The sequence below is a fragment of the Corythoichthys intestinalis genome, chromosome 11, assembly GCF_030265065.1.
Source record: "Corythoichthys intestinalis isolate RoL2023-P3 chromosome 11, ASM3026506v1, whole genome shotgun sequence".
NCBI classification, from domain to species: Eukaryota; Metazoa; Chordata; class Actinopteri; order Syngnathiformes; family Syngnathidae; genus Corythoichthys; species Corythoichthys intestinalis.
In genome coordinates this window covers 39,150,705-39,173,109 of record NC_080405.1, presented here as the reverse complement: position 1 = coordinate 39,173,109, position 22,405 = coordinate 39,150,705, and the positions used below count along the sequence as shown (strand labels likewise).

At 39.2% G+C, this 22,405-nt stretch overlaps 3 protein-coding genes across 10 annotated transcripts in view; 2 read left to right on the top strand and 1 right to left on the bottom strand.

The window, feature by feature from the left end:
* The first annotated feature begins 4,339 nt into the window (after positions 1–4,339).
* npy7r (neuropeptide Y receptor Y7) lies at positions 4,340–9,424 on the top strand. The gene is made up of 2 exons (XM_057850921.1): positions 4,340–4,375; positions 6,062–9,424. The coding sequence occupies exon 2, from the start codon at positions 6,114–6,116 to the stop codon at positions 7,227–7,229; it is 1,116 nt and encodes a 371-aa protein (XP_057706904.1). The 5' UTR covers positions 4,340–4,375; positions 6,062–6,113; the 3' UTR covers positions 7,230–9,424.
* A 2,464-nt stretch (positions 9,425–11,888) lies between these two features.
* On the top strand, positions 11,889–21,154 carry prelid1a (PRELI domain containing 1a). Of its 2 annotated transcripts, none has more exons than XM_057850932.1 (6): positions 11,889–12,047; positions 12,467–12,586; positions 14,097–14,322; positions 14,469–14,582; positions 14,738–14,816; positions 19,113–21,153. In XM_057850932.1, the coding sequence occupies exons 2-6, from the start codon at positions 12,495–12,497 to the stop codon at positions 19,232–19,234; spliced, it is 633 nt and encodes a 210-aa protein (XP_057706915.1). In that variant the 5' UTR covers positions 11,889–12,047; positions 12,467–12,494; the 3' UTR covers positions 19,235–21,153. The 2 variants fall into 2 exon arrangements, with proteins under 2 accessions (XP_057706915.1, XP_057706916.1); XM_057850933.1 differs by having other exon boundaries at positions 11,924–12,041; positions 19,113–21,154.
* The window catches only part of mxd3 (MAX dimerization protein 3), a 14,346-nt gene continuing 7,931 nt past the window's right edge, over positions 15,991–22,405 (bottom strand). For all 7 annotated transcript variants that reach the window (XM_057850929.1, XM_057850924.1, XM_057850928.1 and 4 more), the window contains one exon: positions 15,991–20,864. In XM_057850929.1, coding sequence (XP_057706912.1) covers positions 20,746–20,864 — 119 coding nt within the window. In that variant the 3' untranslated portion in view covers positions 15,991–20,745. The remainder of the gene's footprint in view (positions 20,865–22,405) is intronic.

Here is a 22,405-nt window from a genome sequence, read left to right as displayed (position 1 = left end):
TTTGTTTGTCTTTTGGCGCTCTGCCCTCCGCTCAGTTTTCGCGTTTTTTGATCCCCGTCGACATATTTTGTCACGGACCCCTTTTGTTATTCCCTTGTTACCGCGTTCACGTGTTTTTTAATTTTGTGATTAATAAATCCCCGAACGCATCCTCTTTGTTGTCTGTTTTGGGTCCAGTCGTTTCTCCGCATTCGCGGATCCTTAACACAATTATTCAACCATTCTTGGTGGGAAAAAAAAGGCCGACATCGGAGCACAGACCTGCGCGTGGCCAAGCCGAGGAAAGCGCATTCTCGGCGGGCACGCAAGGAGGACCGATCGAGCTGGGTCAGCCAACCCGTCATTGTACTGGGGCCACGGCAGGCTGCCAGGGTTTGTCATCAAGCCGAGGAAAGCGCATTCTCGGCAGGCACGCAAAGAGGACCGGGCGAGCAAAATACAGCTCGCCGTTCTACTGAAGCCACATCGGGCTGACAGTGCTCATCGCCAGGAATGAACGCCCAAAATATCCCATTCTCGGCCAACATTGGAGCACGGAGCTGCTCGTGGCCAAGCTGAGGAAAGCGCATTCTCGGTGGGCACGCGAAGAGGACGGGTGAAGGGTTGGTGGCTAAGGGGGCAACAAGCCACCGATCACTGGCCACAAAATGTAAGCCACTTCCTTATTTAAAATTCCATAATCCCAGTATTTTACATAATACAAAACACGATGCTTACTCACTTACTCGTAAATCCAATGGTCCCACAGCTGTAAGAATTGTTTACGCCAATCTCTGGGTGAGCGGGAACTTTTTGAAACCCAAAAGGCTTATACGCCTCTTCCTGGTGCAGCATTTTTTTCTACAGCACATTTGGCTGGCATGATGCAAACATAAACAAATTAATCCGCAAAATCAACTGAACCCGCAGTCGTTCTGCATACTGTAATATTGGATGTATACTGAAGATGTGCCCACGGACGTCACATTCGGAATCCTTGTCAATCCTGGAAGTCGCTCATTTTCATGGCGCGGGAAAAAAAAAAAAACTCAATAAATATATCGATCACTTCCACACACATCCAAGCGGTCCATTTCATTCAGGAGCATAAAATACCACGGAAAATATTAAATAAACATGCGTTTTGCTCCCGTACGCACTTTAACTTTGTATGTAGAGGTACCACTGTATTGCTTTTTAAAGAACATGTTCCCAAAGTTACAATTTTATCATTGGGAGGTGAGACATGCAGGAATGGCATTATAGAGGAATTTAAAAACTATTTTCAAGCATTTTTCCCCTCTTAGTTTTTAGATATGGTCTCAAGACAAGTTAATTGACTCAGAAACTGCATGCTTTACTTGACCTTCCTCATATCCGGGGCCGGATGTATGGGGGGGCCGGGGTGGGCACGGCCCACCCAGACGTGGGTCGTGCCCACCCAATCAGAATGTCGGGGATATCTATTGTAGCATCGCATTGGATGTAGAGAACGCACGGAGAGTTGGTCTCACCTACTTTTTTATTGCAGGATTAACGGTTACTGCTGGCCGCAACCACGCCGAACAAGCAATCACCAAAACAAGCTGTTTTTCCAACCTCGTTTGTTATCCGCGCACTTCCTCTCTCTCCTCCAGACACATTCTCGCAGTCGGACATCCGGGCATTCATGACGTCACCAGCCACAACAAAGCGTCGCCATATTGAAATGGGGGCAAAATACGAGTCACAAGTTGCTCTGTCGTGCATTGTAGTACAAACACGTTGAACTTTTGTCTTTTTTGCGGTCTTTTTTTCCGTCGGAATGACTAAAAGTTGCCGTGTTGCGGGTTGTAACACAAGGAAGAGTTCGGAGCCGCATTTGATGTTCTTCATTCTTCCTCGTGAGAAGAAAAGGACAAGCAAATGGCTGAAAGCAATCAATCGAGGAACAGTAAAAGAAGACTGTTTCGTGGACCATTCTCACCAGTGGGAACCTAAATCCAGGCACATTTACGGTTGCAGCCGACATTTTATTACTGATGAGTAAAATTTAATCGATTTTTTTTTTTTTTTTGCCCAATTAGCTGCTACTATTCAATAGACTAGGCAGTGGTTATTATTACCGTAACCGACAACTCGCAAAGCGTTATTTTTCTTTTGCTGTGAACTGCTCTGATCGGTCAATCGGTATATTATTGGCCTGGTGGGAATTGGTTATTTTGCCGTGACGTGTTCATGGCTAAATAACGCTTGGAGGCAAATTACCGGTTACGGCAGAAATAATCACTCCGTATATACTACCAGTTTTCTTAGTTCCACACAGTACATATTCCACGTGATTGATAAAGGTAAACTTACTGGGTGATTTTATGAGGTAGTTGTAGATGTTTCCGAACTCCATTGCAGGCAATTCCATTGGATTGTTTATCCGGCTAACAGCTGCAACTTTGTATGGGCAGATTTGCAGGCCAATATACGCTTATTTTAAGTTGTATCGGCTCCTCGCGTCTGTTAGCAGTGACTAGTGATCAGTGTTGGGCACGTTACTTTAAAAAAGTAATTAGTTACATTACTCACTACCAGTGTTGGGCACGTTACTTAAAAAAAGTAATTAGTTACATTACTCACTACTTCTTCCAAAAAGTAACTGAGTTAGTAACTGAATTACTCTATAGTAAAAGTAACTAGTTACCAGGGAGAGTAACTATTTCCGTTACTTTAAAAAGAACTTGTTGTATGTCAAAGAATTTGAAATTTTCTGAGCAGTATTCGAGTCAGTGGAATAGAGAAAAACAGACAGGTAATTAACTTGTAAGGTGCTTCAGCAGATTTGAATTGCTTACCACAGATGTCGACAAAAGCTTTGCCCCGGGACATAAATTACACATTACATGCAGGTTCTTTCCTTTAATTTCGACAAACTTGAAATAGTGTCTATATCTCCACCTCTTAAAGGACAAATTTTCTTCTGAATGCTCTGCCATCCCGACCCTGTGCATCTGTTTTGCGTGTGTGTGTTTGCCGCACGCGCTGTTCCGGTTTGCTTGTGAAATCAACGGCTCTGATTGGCTTACTACGACACATGACTCTAACCCTCAGCCAATCACAATCACTTCCATCGCATCTCTCAAGGGGCTGCATTTAGGTAGGCTCGTTTCCCGACAATTCACGTCACCTTCAAAGCGTCTGCCGTCCTCAAGATGGAAGCAGAATTATTGCTGGCTGACAGTGAGAGATGGGAACGAGGCTAGCATCAGGTGTAGCAAACACAGAAACGTTACCAAACTTTGGGAAGCATTGTCTAATTGAATGAGCAGGGACAAACAGCTTGGAGTCAGAAGTACATGCGCTATTCACGAACCTGAACGCACCCCAAGTCTTGGATGACAAATCAACAGAGCAGAGAGTCGACTCGACACGGCTGGTAGTTTCTTCAATTTATCCAGAGTAAGTAACGCACCGCTTTTGACCGTCAGTAACGGTAACGCCGGAAAAAGTAATTAGTTAGATTACCCCGTTACTGAAAAAAATAACTCCGTTACGTAACGGCGTTATTTATAATGGCGTTACTCCCAACACTGCTCGTGATAATAATAAGTCGTGTTTAAGACGTTTTTATGACAAAAAGACGCAAAACACCACTGAAATATATGAATTTCAGACAACGTTTATCTACGGATGTTTACCTGTGCGTGCCCCCATTTCAAAATGGCGACACGTTGCTATGCGAGATGACGTCATCGTGACATCACGCCGACTGCGAGAATAAGTAGATAGATGAACGGAAAAAAAAAAAATAATAAAAATAAATAAATAAATCCCCCCAAATTAATGCAGTCTACACGGGACACAAGCCAGTATCCTACTTGCGCCGGTCCCAAGCCCGGAGAAATCCAGAGGGTAAAAAAAGCCTGCATTGGGGTGCCCCCTCAAGATTTCTTAGTGCCCACTCTGGTGGGTAAACCTAGATTCGGGCCTGTTTGTGCCCATATGTGTCCATTGGACGTCAAATCCAATTTGAATAGGAGAGGCTGCCATCGCATGATCACTGCCAACCCTAACGCCATCAAATGCACTGAAAATTAGCATTCACAGACAGTCTTCCCAGTTTAAATGAATTGGCCGACTATAGTTGTCAATGGCAGGCAATGAGTTAATTATGGTTTGAACTTGCATTCCATTCGACGGCTCACACTTGACGATGAAGACCTTCCTAATAGATAACCGCCTTGTTTGGTTTAGTTCCGACCTGCATGTCCTGATACTTTGTGTTGCGGTCCCGCCTAGGGGACGCAGCGTGAGCCACCAAGATGCGCACCATGCGCTCAATTTGGGAGGAGCTTGGCATACCCCGGCATGTTTCATGACACTGTCGAGTCAAGACGCGCTTTGGACACGACATATAAAGCGGAGGGTAAGTCCATTGTTAATGTGCTTTTAAACTTTTGATGAGGGGACCGACTATTTTATAACCTGGGCTAAGAATTGTCCAATTTCACTTGCGTCAGCGCAACCTCAAAACCAGCTGTTTGTAGGATTTGGGGATATAAGCGCGCAAAAAAAGAAGTCCAAATACGGGTCATTCACGGGTTACTTCATCGATGACGGAGTCGAGCGATTTTCACCTGTCGAATATGTTTTATAAGGAAGTCTTGTATCGGCTACCTACTACTCACTTGGATGGAGAGAAATTACGCACGCAGTAGGATTATTCAATTTCTTGCACGTGGTCAGTTTTAAAACATTCCAATTAAATGAATGACTTTTATTTGTAGATTTCACTCCAGCAGATGTATAAAACATATTGGCTGACTTCTATGGACATTCATGGTGACCAGAGAGGGATGCTTTAACACGTTGTCAATTCTTTGAAAAGCCAATGTCGCCTGCAGCTTGCCCGCTGTGTTGTAAACATAATAGAGGACACACGCAGCCTCCTCATGCAAAATTCCTCATGCAAGTTATCGTGTTTTACATTGCTTTTTATATGTCACAGCTAACGTTTGCATGAGTTTTAATTTTTGATCAAACACATGTCATTACATCTAAGAAACATGGATGCATTTACCCAGAAATAATGATACACATTTCCTTGTATAAATCCAAACGTCATCAAGGATGCGTGCCTGATTTGTTAAGTAGTTCTCTTGGGGGCAAAATAAAATCTTATAGTGTCCTCTTGAAAGTAAAACAGTGGAATAGTGTGTTATGCATTATGGGGATTTCATTTGCTTAAAAATGAATGATATTTACATGTTCAAAATGTTTCATGTTTCTTTAATTGAATAGAGTGCATCTATAGTTCAAATGATGCATTCATGACTGACATCATCGTTTCGTCTAGTCTATGAACTGGCAAAGGGGTGGGTGTCAAACCAAATAAGAAAAGTTGGGCAATGTAATATCCCCTACAAAAAAAGAAAAGAAAAAAGAAAAGAGAAAAATTAGCAATATGCACATAATTAATCTGGAGGTATATGTGTATAGACAAAAAAAAAAAAAAAAACACTAATTATCATCTGAATATGTTCTACTAATGAGGATACTTCATTTAGAGTGGAAGCAGGTGGAAGTAAATACTGAAAACTGCAGCAAGAGGCGTGAAGAGCAGCAATTACTGTTTTCAAATTGTGATGCTCTTTGCAAAAAAAGAGTGATTTTTTTCATGATTTATCTTGGATTAAGTAGTTACGCAATAAAGTGGGTGCATGGGGAGCAAGAAATTTCCACTTTGTTTACTTACTACAACATATCTGGGTTGGAATGCTGCAGGTTATTTCAAGTGACAGCTGTGTTTTGCATAATGAGAGACAAGAAGAAATTGCTTTATAGTTGGAAACAAACAGCAAAGATGTTTTGATGACCCACATTGAAAAAATGAGGCTGAGGTTCATTTTCAGTTTGAAGTGTTTGATTGTGGAAGGCCACTGAGGAATTAGGACTAAAAATTCCCATTCTTTGTTTAGGATATATGCACTGAGGATTTGGGTTGTGGGCTGATGGTCTATGATTCCAGTGCAAAAAATATGACAGTAATTGGTATCAAAAAACAAATATACTTGTAGTGACTTTCTTTGTTGTTGTTTCCTGTCCTTGACAGAAGCAAGGCGGGCCCGTTTCACTCTCAGGTGTTGGCACAACCTGGAGAAGAAATGAGCCCCGCAGATGCATCTAACAGCACGGCAGAATGGGAGCCTGATGAAGTCGGTTTGTTGAATCTGCCCAATGGAAGCATGGATTTAAACCAACATGGTTTCCACTCAGACATTACCAAGCACCTTGCAGTGCAGATCACCCTCATCACAGCGTATTCTCTCATCATCCTGCTGGGACTTCTCGGGAATGCTCTTGTTATTTACATGATCATCCGCTACAGAAACATGCGAACTGTTACCAATTTCTTCATTGCCAACTTGGCACTCGCAGATTTGCTGGTGGACACTTTGTGCCTGCCCTTCACGCTGGTCTACACCCTGCTAGATGAGTGGAAGTTCGGTGCGCTGCTGTGCCATATGGTGCCCTTCGCCCAGGCTCTGAGCGTGCATGTATCCATCCTGACTCTGACGGTCATTGCTCTGGAGCGGTACCGTTGCATCGTCTTCTACTTGGGCCAGCGCCTCACGTGGCAGTCCAGCTTTCTCATCATGGCTTTCACTTGGACCATCTCAGCGATCCTGGCGGCACCCCTGGCTATCTTCAGAGAGTACCGCTATGAAGAGATCCCCTCCGTTAATCTACACTTTGCCGTGTGTTTCGAGAAGTGGCCGCACGGGACCGGCAGGGATGGCGTCATCTACAGCCTTTCCATGCTGCTTCTACAGTACATTATCCCTCTAGCAGTCATCAGTTATGCTTATATTTGCATCTGGGTCAAGTTGAAGAATCACATCAGCCCATCTACTCGCAATGATAGCATCATGCGTCGCAAAAAGACCACTAAGATGTTGGCTCTGGTGGTGGTAGTGTTTGCCATCTGCTGGTTGCCCTTCCATGTATTTCAGCTGGCCAGCGATCTGGACCTGGTTCTCATGTTCGAGGAGTATAAATTGATTTACACAGTGTTCCATATTGTCGCTATGTGTTCCACTTTTGCTAACCCGCTCCTCTACGGTTGGATGAATAAGAACTATAGAAATGGATTCTTAATGGTTTTCCGCTGTGAGGATAAGCCAGATTCTTTCCATCCCGAGGGGTCCTTTAGAACTCGCTCTATGAGGCGACAAACGCTCAACGGTCGTAATGGTGGACACCCGCCGACTGCTGTATGAGAAGCCGGGAGACGTTGGAAAATGTTGCTATTTTGCAGCAACTGTGGTACAAATTTGGGATGGGCATTCGTCAAAATTTCTCTGATATTTTTCTAAGAAAATTGGAGAATTTCTTTCAGTCAATCCTTTTCTCTGAATGTTCTGAACTGCTGTTTCCATGTCAGTGCTGTATTGAGAAAAATAATGCTGCATGCAGTGGTGCGTTTATTCATTTGGAAAACTCAGTCAAGGGTCCTTTCCCATCAGTGTACTGCAAAGGTTTTTTCAATATTAATGGTTATCATCATAAACAAAGGATGAGTTTAAGAAAATTCTATATTTTCTGAGTGAGACTAAATTTACAAATGATCAACGCTTTAACTGTAAGTGATAAGAGCATTAATCAACATTGTGTAGTAGACCATTTGGATTGCTTAATAACTCATGTGATGAAAAGCATCACTCATGTCACTCTCCACTTCATATCTCCTACGTCCTCCTTAGCTGACACTGACAGCAGCACTACTGCAACTGGCCTGGTCTGGTTCTTGCTGTTGTTGGTTAAACAGTCATTGTCCTGAATTAAGTCAGCAATATGATGATAGAATAGTCCATTGCATTAGAAGCAGCAGGCGCACTGAAACAATGATTGATTTGGCATTTTGTTCTTAGGTTTTAAGAGTGTAAATTAGAACTTTTTTTTTTTTTTGCTTTTAATCTAAGAAAATGTTTTCATTCGTTCTACCCGTGCCTGCGTGGGTTTTCTCCAGGGACTCCAGTTTTCTCCCACATCCCAAAAACATGCGTGGTAGGCTGATTGAACACTCTAAATTGTCCGCAGGTATGAGTGTGTGCATGAATGGTTTTATGTCTGTTTGTACCCTGCGATTGGCTGACAACCAATTCAAGGTGTACCCCGCCTACTGCCCGTAGTTAGCTGGGATAGGCTCCAGCACCTCTGCGACCCTCGTGAAGAAAAGCGGCATGGAAAATGAATGAATGAATGTTATTATTCAGTTTATGAGACATTTCGGGAACCTTGGAAATCTCGGGGCCCAAGGCAATTGTCTGTTTTTCCTTTATGGCAAGTCTGCCCCCGGCTGCTTCCTGGAGAAATTGGTAGCATGGATGTAGCTGTCATGTCATTGTGTTTTTCATAGTCTAAAAACAAATTGAGTCTGAATAACAGCATCTCCGCTGGTGGCAAATAAGCAGTACACTCCATTTTGTCTCAACTGATGTGATCATTCAATATTTTCATATAATGCACAGAATTTATTACGCTTAATTGATCAATGAACAGATTCTTAAGCCCATCCCTGGTACAAATGTAGCCTTTTGACCTCAACCAACTGGCCTTGAGTTTACATCATGCTTTATGTAAAGCAATTATTTCATTTGTGAATGTTCATAGTGAACGCAGTGTTTTCAAATAATGCGCACTAGTGTGTTAACTACTCCTGTAATCTGTATAAAGTGTTACTTATCAATGCACATGACTTATCATCTGCATTTATTGAACTATGTGTCCTATTTCAAGTAGGAAAAAGTTGTTCTTGTAATTACAAGGCAAATTAATTTTTTCAAAAATTCATTTCTTTTAAGATGACTTTTTTTGTGAAGGAGTTTACTGCAAACCAAGTGGCATTCAAATCCATTTAAGGACTCCACAGAAGGTTGCTGCTGCTTCGCTGTCTCCACAGGAACTTAATGATTTTGACCTGAAAGTGCTCCAGATCAGATGCACAGCCATGATTCCTTATGATGGAAGTGAAAAAAGGAATCATATGAATAAAGTGGAACAAGGTGTCTTGGAAAGTGTGCAATAGTGCTTTTAAAAGGGATTTCGATTAAGAATCTTGATTTTTTTTTTTTTTTTTTAATAACTCAGCTTCCGAAGTGCATGTGCTTTTTGCTGGTTGTGTTTTATCAATAAGACAGCTTACACCCATCAGTTAAACTATCAATGAAAAAGTGTAACACCATGTCTCTCAATAACTGTGTCATTGTAAGTGTGGGTAAAAACAACAAAGACAGCAGCTTGTGGTGTCAGGCATATAAGCCCCATACAAACAGGCACAGAAAAACAGTTTGTTGAGCTAAATAACCCCGCCCATAAACTTTTGGGTTGCTTTCTGGACAATGCAACAGAGGATTTAAACGCAAATAAAGAATTTGAAAAGAAAACAATTGTGGCTTATGCTGAGGGTGTACTGTATTTCTTTTCCTGTAAATAAAAAGCCTGTAGCCAGAGTAGGGATAGCTAAACACCCACTGGATGGATTTCATGGTTTAGCCTACTCATTTCTTTATGCTCCAGAGAGTCACATATAGAATATGCAGTCTTTGGCCTAGATCATCTGGGGAGGGAAAAGAGACACGTAATGTGCCATGCATTGGATGTTCTTTGAGATGCTTTAAGGAACCTTGTCATCATACCTACTTCATTAGCCATTTGTTCCCCAGTGAGAAGTGCTTAAAAGTGATTATAATTTAAAGGCAAGCAAACAAATGTAATTGACATTCACAGTGTTCACTTAACTAATATGCTGTTTGGTTGTGTGTTGTTATTCATTTATTTATTTATTTACCAGCACAAAACAATTGTGTCACGCAATCTGCTTTCAGATTATTCGTCTCATGCATTTACTCTTAACGTCTGTTATTTTGAATGATGCAGCTATTTTTTTGTTTGTCCTGATGAGGGTCAATGGTGGGTTGTAGCCAATTCCACCCACATGTCTGCAGCCAATCCAGGGCACGATAACAAACAACAGCTTACATTTATAGTAGGACTTATTGACAATTTATCTAGAGACCTATTTTCCTGGACAATTTGGAGCAAAATGGTAACCCATTATGATTATTATGCGCTGTATTATTGACACAGTCTCCCATTTTCTCTAACTGCTTGGTCATATCAGGGTGGTGGGGAGCTGGAGCCTTCTTTGACTCAGGGCAAAAGTTAAAGCCGTATCCACTTCGACAAAGCACATACTGTATATAGACAGAAAACCGTTGTCACTCACATCCATATGAGATCCAAACAACAAAACAGATAAGAGCTTCTGGTCAAATCTCTCACACCACATCCAAAAACTACTCTTTGGTTCCTACCTTGCTATATTTTCAGCATCATTCTCCTGATGTGGCCACTGTCCTTCCTCGGTCTTCTATCGGTTCTGGCTTTGTCTGGAAAATGTAAGAATGGACATTTTGGTAGATGGTAAATAAAAGTAACAACTCATCCTACTAGGGCAGTCAAATTTACCGTGTTAACGGGCAGAAATTATTATTTTTTTAAACTAATCACGTTAAAATATTTAATGCAATTAACGCATGCACGGAACGACCCAGTCACGCACTGCAGCAAACAGACTACAATAGCACAGTTTTACTTATATACAGCGCTAAGAGGCATCATCAAGTGAGTGGAGTAGATACAAGCAGTCATTGGGGTGGTGCTTTTGATTGGCAAAAGCTTTGACATCTCTCCCACAACAACTATTTATATTGTGGGAAACGACGTGGAGAAGAATCATAGGAGTTTAACTTTTTCTTAAAACCCTGTATTGTACCCAAGGCAGAGAAGATATACCATTTGCAGCCACCTCACACAGTCATGGTTGCGCCACTTCCCATCATGCATTTGGGCAGAACAGTTAAGTCGCTGCAGTATCATTTACTGAAAGCTCAACAAATACACTAGATGGCAATATTTAGTCACAATATACAAACTCACATTAATCCTTTAAGAATTACAAGTCATTCTATCCGTGGATTCCTTTCACAGAAAGAATGTTAATAATTTTAATGCCATTTTGTGGATTTATTGTTATAATAAACAAATACAGCACTTATGTACAGTATGTTGAATGTACTTATCTGTCTTGTCTTATCTTTCCATTCCAACAATTTAGAGAAAAATATGGCATATTTTAGAGATGGTTTGAATTGCGATTAATTCATTTTTAAGCTGTGATTAACTCGATTAAAAATTTTAATCGTTTGACAGTCCTACTTCCTTCATTTGTGCTCAGGGGCTAAAATAGTGCTATAAAATGGACTGATGGGTCTGCTTGTATTTTGGTAAATGAATGGAAAAACAAACAGAACAAGTACAAATGTGTTGAGTACTGTACATAAAATAGTTTATTCTGGTAATAAAATTAAAAATATATGTATTTTAAATGTATCTACAATTATTCATTTACAAAGAACATGAATTAATTTATTAATTTTATCATGCTGAATAGAAAAACATAACTTATTCATTAATGTTATTCGTAGGGAAAAAAAAGAAACATTTCAATGAACAGAAAAATCGGAAATGACTCATTTAGAAGTAATTGGCTTTTATCTACTATTCCCTTCACCCCACCCAGCCACCCATCCATAGAGTACTCACTATAGCCAAAAGTAGAATACAGTAATTCAGTAAATCAATCACCCTCAAATCTAAATAAATTTGTTAAAAGTTTTTTTCTATTTTTTGTATTTTCTTTTATTTATTCATTTATTTTTTTTTAAATAATAATATTGTTGTCCGCTTTAGATGCTTACTCCACACAGTTTACTGAGAATACACGTGCAAGGTGAATAAAGGTAGTTTCAGGGGCAGCATAAAAACACCAGTCTTTTTACACCCTCAAGTGGTCCAAACAAGATATCGCATTTATATTTTCACCGGATATTACGTCAAAGTGTGACCTTCCACTTTGCCTTGTGGTATTTGACTGCGTTGGCCGCACACACGGACAAATCGGTGTTGCTATGCGCACTGGTGCTTGTTTACAATAAAATGAAAGTATTCGCCCTATGAAGATTCTTACGACACAGGTAATTATTTTTTTTCCCATCGCGATTCCGGATTTATTTTTCTTCTATGAGAATGCATGTAGTTATCAGTCTACTGGATTCATTCATAATTTGACGTAAGCTAGGCTAGCGCGTGCTAACTATGCTAGTAGTAGAGTGCGGACGTGATACAGTAGTGTACGTGACAGCGACCATGTTGTACATATTTAGTTGTACATTTTTAGTTGAATCATTATCACCATGTTCTCGTATGCGCAACCTAAGGTTATAGACTAACTCTCTAAAGTGCTGTGCTCTTTCAATAAACGTGTTTGCCATAAGGCGAGATACAGAATAGCTTTTTGATACTATCACACATTTTGTCATAGTTGCTCTTTTCTTATGTGGAACATGATATAGTTCTCTAAAATCTCCGAAAATCTCACGGTTTGTCGCCACAGGTTGTTTCCATACTAACCGGAGGAAACAATGGTCAAGTATTTCTGCTGCGCAGGTTTACTGAAATGCTCCTGGGACCAAGTTTGCGTTGCTTTCTGGCAACGGTATCCAAACCCCTACAGGTGAGTTCAAAGTCAAGACCCTTGTCCATTCGTGTATTATTGACTTGACTCATCTTACAACAAAGTGCGTTCAGTATTGTTCAATGTGAATTAAATGACATTACTCTAAATAACCTTCCCTTGGTCTCGTGGTATTTCTCTTGAGACAAAACAAGCTTTGATACGGCAACAAGCAAGTTTATTATTATACCAGATTGTCCTCACATAAGCATAGTCAAAATACAGTATACACAGGTAGTACCCGGTTTACGAACGAGTTCCGGTCCTTCGCTGGCAACGTAACCCGTATTTGAAGTGAAGTGGAATCAACCCTTTAAGTACCCCCTAAATACTCCCTAAATCTCAAAATAACCATCCAAAAACACTGATAATACGTCATTAAACAAAGTAAAAAATAAGATGTACACTTGAATGGATGGTGAAAAAGGTACACTGAGTATGCTGGGTTGTTCACAAGTGGAGACTTGAGAGTTCCTGTTTCAATGGAGTTCACTGCAGTTTACTTTTAAACCACAGACACAACGTAGATCACTTTGGTCTGCAAGTGAACAAACAGGTAAGTCAATGAGACTTATGAAGCTTATTTAGAGCTTGATTTCAGCAACTGAGATGAGTTCGAGCTGCTTACGCTGCACCGTTGCTTGCTGCATTGGACTCTTACTTCCTTAGTAGAAAACAGAAAGCGACCTGATTGGGTGTGGGCTCACTGTAGTTAAACTTATAAATTTTAATTGAACTTGTAAAAAAATTACTAACAATATAGTCCCAAAAATTGTACAATGACAGGACAACCAAAACAATGCACACAAAAAAATGTGCATCATGTAAATTTTCAATTAACCTTAGTGAGACAACAGCCCCTCTTATTGGCGAAACAAATATTTGCAGGGAAACTTGACAGCTGTTGCACTGAGAGAAATACAGAGCTCAAACACACACTACATTGTGCAGCGACTTTAAAAAAAACACTGGAGACAATGGCAGACAAGACCCCGGGTTCGTCAGGCACGTCGTAACCTGGGAAGTACCTGTACTTAAATGTTTTCTTGGCTGATAATATGAATCTAAAGTTTGTCAAATAATGTGTGAAAATACGATGTGTAATTCATGTATTTTAAATGTTTCATTTTGCATCATAAAATGGCAAGATCATTCAATCAAACTCTTTCCACTAATAATGTGACATTTCAAAACTAAATATTTTAAGTGTAGTAAACCAAACTAAGGTGCAACTTTTTGCCACTTTGAACAATGATTTTTTTAAATACATTTTTCTCACAAGTTGGGAGATGTAATAGTATTATAAGGTATCAATTTTATATAATAATGAGTACTGAAATGCAAGTACCTTCGCTTAATTGGTCTAGCTGTCCTATCCATCAATTTTCTAACTCTCATTAGGGTTGAAGGTGTGCTGGATCACACCATACTATTCGAGACATCCAGTTGCTAATTATCTTGAATGTTCAGTCCAAATATTCTGATGAATTTGTTTTTTTTTTGTTTTCAGTAACCATGTTCTGACTGAAGACATCATTTTCCGAGAGGTAACCCCCAGCAACTGCCTCATTTCCAGACGTCTTTTGACCAAAACGAGCCGGGCGCCACGCTGGATGGAACGCTATCTTCCAAAGCACATGGCTAGCTGTGCGTACATCGTGGAGGACTCCGTTGTGGACCCTCAGAACAGAACGATGACCACGATGACGTGGAACATTAGTCATGCTCGTCTTATGGTATGACACCCACAGAATTGGAGAGTTGTCCAGTTATGCCAGGCTCCAGTTTGTATTGAAAAAAAAATGGTCTGGGCAAGGTTTTGACTTTTTATATCTACGCTAAGTAATTTCATGTTTTACATGCTTTCGTTTTTTGCCACCAGTCTGTGGAAGAGCGATGCCAATATCGAATTAACCCTGAGAATGGCAGCTGGACTGTAATAAATAGAGAGGCTTGGATTTCGTCCAACGTGTATGGTCTCTCGAGAGCTGTTCAGGTCAGTAGAGCATGACACACTAACCGACATACAAGGGAATGATTGTTTGGATATGACTTTGAATAATTAGATCTCTAATAACTTCGAGTATGCCAAGATTAGAAAGGCTAAAGTGAAGCTAGTCAAGAGTTCAATATGTGCTTGTGTCTTTGCAGGAATTTGGTCTCGCAAGGTTTAAGAAGAGTGTTACTAAGACCATGAAGGGTTTTGAATATGTGCTGGCCAAAATGCAAGGTATGTAGAACATTCAATGAGCTGCTTTAACTGTCTGACCATGATTCATTTCGCAACTAGATAGTGTTCTTTTTAGGGCTGCCAAACGATTAATTTAGTTAATCGAGTTAATCACAGTTTAAAAATTAATTAATCGTAATTAATCGCAATTCAAACCATCTCTAAAATATGCCATATTTTTCTGTAAAATATTGTTGGAATGGAAAGATAGGACACAAGACGGATATATACTAGGGCTGTCAAACGATTAAAATTTTTGATCGTTAATCACAGCTTAAAAATTAATCGTAATTAATCACAATTCAAACCATCTCTAAAATATGCCATATTTTTCTGTAAATTATTGTTGTAATGGAAAGATAAGACAAGACGAATATATACATTCAACATACGTACTGTATTGTTTATTATGACAATAAATCCACAAGATGGCATTTACATTATTAACATTCTTTCTGTGAGAGGGACCACGGATAGAAAGACTTGTAATTCTTAAAGGATAAATGTGACTTTGTATATTGTGACTAAATATTGCCATCTAGTGTATTTGTTGAGCTTTCAGTAAATGATACTGTGGCAATTGAACTGTTCTGCCCAAATGCATGATGGGAAGTGCAACCATGACTGTACGTGGTGGCACCAATTGATATATCTTCTCTGCCTTGTGAATAACATAGGGTGTTAAGAAAAGATCAACTACTGCTATTCTTCCCCACATTGCTTCCCACAATATTTCTGATTGTTGTGGGAGGAATTATAAGGCTTTAGCCAATTAAAAGCTCAGCTGCAAAGGCTGCTAGAATCCACTCCACTCTTTAGACCCTGCCTTTAACCCTGCATACTGGTAAAATGACACCATTATAGGTTGAATGCGGCGATGCGTGAGTGGGTCGTGCCGCGCATGCGTTAATTGCGTTTAATATTTTGTAGTGATTAATTATTATTTTTTTAAATTACCGCCCGTTAATGCGATAGATTTGACAGCCCTAGTTCTTTTATATAGTATCCCATGTAGGCATGTGCCGGTTACCGGTTTCAAGGTTTACCGTGGTATGAAAACGTCACGGTTTCAAAACCACTAAAATTTTCCGTCATACCGTAGTATGGTATTCGCTATTTTACAAGTCTCAAAAATGCAGCCAGAAGTATCTTGGAGCGGCAGCGCTCACCCCTCCCTCTCCGGTTGTTGATGTGTGTGTGTCAGTAGCCACGTTTACATGCTGACTTTTATTCATACCGATTCAAATAATTCCGAATGGACATTTCAGATCAGCTGTTTACATGTCACTTCATCTATTCCGATCCAGCGTTTACATGTGTCTGCCTTTATTCCGAAAGGACGTTTGACAACTGCCGTCTGACATGCGCAGATTAATCAAAACAAAGCGTCACATTGCAAAACATGGAGATCGATCGTCAGATCAGCTGCTGTTTTAACTTTTCGAGTGGAAACAAAACTTCAGAATGACACGCCGTTCATTTAAAAAGTTGTGTGGGTGCGCTGTGCGTGTGCTTGGAAGCCATGTTGCAAGTGACGTTACTTACGTCACCAAGTGACGTCACCACGTCAGTACGGAGCATGTGCAGAAAGAACGCAACCAGACACCATTCCGCTTCCCTGTTTACATGATATAATTTTACTTCTAATCGGTTTGGGAAAAGGAATATTCCACCCCTGTGAATCGGAATGAAATTCCATTCGGTTTGGGCCTGTTCATTCCGAATGAAGTGTTTATATGGAACTTATTTATGCGGTTTGAACATCTAAACCGATTGTAATTGGAATATTTGGCTCCATGTAAACGTGGCAAGTGACGGTATTCTGCTAAACACCAAAAAAGAAACACTCCAAACAAAAGGCGTACTTTTCTTGAATTTATGGAGGTCTCAAATCATGGTAACCGAAATATACAGTTTTAAAACGTTGTACAATAGTATTTTACAGGTGTGAGTAGCTTTGTTAGCACAAACACAACAGAAAGTGAGGAAGTCATCCATGAAAAAGTTCGCCAAAAACAAAACACACATTTTCCTTTCAAATTCAAAATACAAATTAACTGAACACTTACAAAGACAAATGTTAGCCTAGTCTTAGCTGGGAGAGCAACTTCGTCCAGGTTATAAATCTCAAGGCCACTGGCACTGAGAAACAAGCTTGAATGAAGGAAAAGGGATAACATCAAAGATCGCTAATTGCGACAGATGATCTTGCCCTAAGCACAAATGGTACGCTCGCTGGACAAGGAGAGGTGTCACTCCCAGTGTTTTTAGATGAAATCTTGACACAACAATATTCACATTTTAACGAACTTATCCATTTTTAACTTATTGACTTATGAATTCTGCGTCTTTTTAACACAAACGCATGACATGTAGACTAGAGTTGACACAGTAGCTGAAAATGGCGAAACTTCAATTTGAGCTTTTGCCCCCTCAAAAAAAAAAAAAAAGTACAGTCAATATTTTTCAATTTTATTTAAAAGTATTTTACTTTTTTAGAGCAATTAACTTAGTTCTTGCTCCAATCTTGAGCAACCTGAGCTGTGGCTGTGGGTAGTCTATAAGTTCTATTTATTTAAAATATTTTTTTGTTTATTTATTTTAACATAATATTCATGTTCCAAGTTGCAAATATTTTCTGAAAAATAAAAAAATCTCAGAAAAGTTTTTTTTTTTTTTTTTTTTAGCCCATACCTCTCAAAACAACACATTTTGGAGCTATAATTGCAATACTGTGATGCCGTAAAACCGCGGTATTTATGCTCACGGTTATCGTACCGTCAAAATCTCACACCGGCACATGCCTAATCCCATGTAGGGCAATCTTTTAACTCATTGGCTGCCGTCCAAAACGATGGACGTCTAATTTATGGAAGGACTGATTGTGGATTCTTATATTACAGTGCCATTGACGGCACTAGACATCCAATCTATTTTGACTGGGAGGGGTAGCAGCGATTCGTAGTGCGTAAGCACACTTGTTTACTAAATGTTAATATTGAGGCCTACATGACCATATGTGGACACCAGGTCTTTATCAGGTTTGTTTTAATTATCAACAATAGTTATATAATAGTTACTTATAACAATAGTTACTCCTGTAAATCGTTAAATGATTGCACAAAGCCCCAGTTGTGTAAGACTGGTCCAAAGTTTGAATATTCAAAATCAACTGCAACTGGATCCCTTTATTTCTGTAGTTTTAAGAACTCACTTCTAAATGTTATATAGTCCTCTATAGGAGTGGGAACCTCTTGGTACCTCACGATACGATACGATTTGCGATACAAACCTCACGATAACAATGATCTGACGATACAATTATCGATACATTGGTCAGGAAATCATTCTCTGATGTTCTGCAACTAATAAACAGAAAAACAAGCTTCTGCTGTGAATTGGAATGAGTTTATCATTAGTAGATGCCCAATCCGTTTGAACTTGGAGGTCATTCGCTGCCATCCCTCCCACTTCAAACGGATTGAACGTCTATGGCCGGTAGTGGCAGCCAATGCCAGGCAATGAGCTAATTTTGGGCCATTTAAAGTTATTTACCTTTTCATTTTCAGTTACTTCCTGTCGATTTTGGGGTGTTTTGAGTCTCTTCCTGTTTATTTTGAGTTACAGAACAGGAAATGACCTAGGAATCACCCAAATGAATAGGCAGTGACTCAAACACAACAGAAAATGACCTGTAAATGCCCTAAAATGAACAGCGAGTGACCTGTAAATGCCCTGAAAATCGGACATAATGACTGTGAATGCTCTGGTTTCGAATGAACAAACGTTTCCAGTCTAAATGGATTGGTCGTCAAGCACCCTCAATGCAGCCTTAAGAGTTATCTGAGACACTATTATGGTGGAAAATGTTAGTAGCAACTTGTTGGTTCATTTTTATTTATTTATTTATTTTTAGACATTGACACCTTTTCACAACAATATCTCAATGCTTGGCAGGAGCATATCGATAACCTTTTGGGATACAAAGTATCATAATATATCATTTCGATATTTTGTCACACCCCTAGTCTTCTATGTAATTGTGAGCCATGACCATCTTGTATTTTTATTGTGTTAAAAAGGGTTTCATTGGAATAGTTTACTCTCAATTGACCTGCCTTAATAAATAAGTTAAATAAAATTTTAAGGAAGAGGAGTTTAAATAGTCTAATTTTGGCACGTCTGGATTCCTGCTGATTTTAATGCGATACAACTTTTTTTTTTTTTTTTTTTTTTTTTTACATTGATTATGCAGCTTTGAGAGTTTTGCATTGTCTTTATTTGTTTGTTGTGCAGGTGAAACGCCATCAAGGAGTTTGGCAGAAGCAGCAACAGAGCGTGCAAGAGAGACAGCGCTGGCAGCTAAGGAGAAAGCCAAAGACTTAGCCTCACAGGCTCAGAAGAAACAATACGTGTGATGATTCCTTTGCCCTGGATTTCGGGGAGACTTGTCATTAAACTTTCCTCAGTGCAGCGATGCATTGTGTTGACTGATCCGACTAAAGGCCTCTGTGAGGAAGCAAACCGCTAATGGGGTGGGTGGAACATGTGACAACCCCAGTCAAGCCTCTTCCAGCCCACTTGTACCTTCGTCAGTCATCCTAATCGTGTTCCTCTACAAATCAGCTCACAGGTGCTTATTAGAAAATGTTCCTGTCGCTTTCAAGCCCATCTTTTTTGCTTTTATGGTCAACATTTCAAATGAATGCTGAATGCAAATCATTGTACATTTTACCTCATTATTGTATGTAATTTTAAATGATTGTATTAGTTGAACAAAACCCAAGACTGTCATGGCTGCCTTGTAATGCTTGACAGAAAATTGAGCACTCAAAAAAGTTATGAATAAAACCAAAAACAAAGATTACAATGTGATCAGAAAATAACTTGAATATACTGAAGATAAATGGACACCATCTTTTTTAACTTTTTGTGTGTGTTGAATAAATAAAGATTCTTTAAATATAGAAAATATTTATTCATTAAAAAAAGCTTACACCATTTAAAAAAAAATGCTACATAATATTACTGGGCGGAGAGAGTGAACGCATACATAAAATGGCATTAAAAAGGTAATAAGGCATTTTGCATATAGATACAAAAGGTGAGGGCAAAATGTGCCTTCGGTTATTAAATATAGAGCAGTATAATACATACATGTAATACAGCCAAACCATTATCTAAAGAAGTGATCAAGAAGAACCATGGCTGTGCAAGTATTGATGCTTTCCATCCAACACATCAAAACTCACACAGACTAGTCAGTAGAGTGTGCAAGTACACTAAATGAATTTAAGGCACAGTCACAGAATTGTGCAATAATGACCACCAAATCATTTCTGTTACCTGTATCTTCACTTTCGATATACTCACAACTCTTAAGAGAAAAGACAAGTGCAATGTGAGGATGTTTGTGTGCAACAAAAGAAAACAAAATGACATGGTGTATATAAACCATAACAAAGATTAATGTTTAAGTGCGGGCCACTTGTGGCCTTACTGAGATATACTGTAATGCTTAGGAGAAGCTTAAAAATAAAAGAAACTAGACCAATTCTAGTTTAAGGCTGAAGTCACTGTAGGCATATTAAAGTCAAAAGTTTCCATTTCTTTTGGGGGGGGACTTTTTTTTTCTAAAACAAATCCCTTACCCACTGAATGAATCCTCATGACTTGGATATGTTTTTTGAACAGATATTCTAGCCCAGTGATGTGAACTGCTCTTCAGTGCAAATAGATACAGCTCATTCAGAACCGACTAACATGATTACGCTTGCGGTATAACATTCAAACAATGTTGAAAAACTGCTTTTGTAAGAAAAAAAGGGTTCGTTCACTTGTGCAGTATTATTGTCCTCACCCTTTTCATTTTTGGAATGTTGTCGCCTCCCTTCTCTCTCCCCTGCCGTCATGATGATGATAGCTGCTGTCATAGCCAAGCTTTGTCCATAGTAGAGTAACAGTGATCTGCAGCGCCGCATGGCACGTGCTGCTCTTCCGAGTCCATACAATCAAACACAATGCTCTCCACGTCCACCTCTACGTCCTCTGAAAACAGTATACAACATGCGTCGTCAAACAGGATGGAAGTGTATTTATTTTAGGTTCATCTCTACATAATCCACTTTCAATATCATTAATAACCAACCAGTTCTGCAGCACATTGCCTTTTCAAAAGAAGACAAAGTTCCTTATCGAGTTTCCCTAACAAGACATTTTTATTTTTTTTAGGTATTGTAAGTAGGAGTGCCATTTTCTAATCCTCGATTTTGGAAAAGGGTGCACCTTTAACTCTATATTGCCAAATGTATCACATTTGATATAATCATTTCTGTACCTCATTGTAGTAAAAAAAAATAAAAAAATTTTTTTAAATCTTATTGTGTTCAAGCTCACTTTATATTTGTTTTACCAGGAGAACTCCATGTTATGCTTAATGTATCAATGTTTATGAAACAATTTAGAGAACATAAGTATATGCAATTTAAAAAAAAACATTTTTTTTAATGTTTAAGAACCACATAAAGCTTTCAAATAAAAAAAAAAATCTGTTCATCATTTTTGGGGTCTGGTAATATTCCAATCAATCTTGTTTTATTGTAAAACACTGAACATTTACAATATTTTTTAACTGCACATAGAGTAGTTCTTTCAAAATAATTTCCAAACTAATGAATTATGAACAATTTACCAAAAATTAAAATGCACGTAGTTAAAGAGGACATGAAGGTAGTTGGCGTGAGAGCAGAGGACAGGGTTAGATTGAGTCAACTGATTCACTGTCGCGAACCCTCGAGGGAAAAGCCGAAAGGAAAAGAAGATTTTGGTTGGAAAAAAAGAAAATCACAAAGTTTGATGAAATGGATACATTTCTGAAGAGAACTATCAGGTCTCCAAGTCTTTTCTTTTTCGCATCTTAATACCTTTTAAAGCTGGAACAGTTTGAATGTGAGCCAAATGTGCGTATTCACAAAACACGTGATAGTGGACGGAATTATGAGGACATCTAACGGCCGAGACGATATGGAACGTCAATACAAATTCCACTCCTTCACACAATAACGTAGCAAAGTGTGGCAAGCATGACAATTGTAAACATTATGATGGGGTCGGAAAGTATGATAATACCAAATAACTACACTTATGCACATATTTTAATAACCTAAAATGCGACCAAATGCTAGCAGTAATGTACCTATCTGAATCTAGAGGCAATAGGCGAACAAGATATTTTTTGTGATCGACTGATCCACCAAAATTCATGAAATAGGCCCTAATCAATTGGTCAACTGATCGATTGGTACACCTTTAATTGAAATGTGGCATTTTGTGATGTGCCATGAGTAGAATGTAAAATGTGTGTCCTGGCTCAATAAAGGTTAGGGGGCACACCAATTAATACTTTTCACTTAAACGGTCCACAGAAAGGAAAATACACAAACTACTGTGGATAAAACCTTAGTGGCTAATAGAGCTGGGAATCTTTGGGCACCTAACGATTCGATTACGATTACGATTCAGAGGCTCCGATTCGATTATAAAACGATTATTGATGCACCCCACTCCTTTTTTTTTTTTTTTTTTTTAAT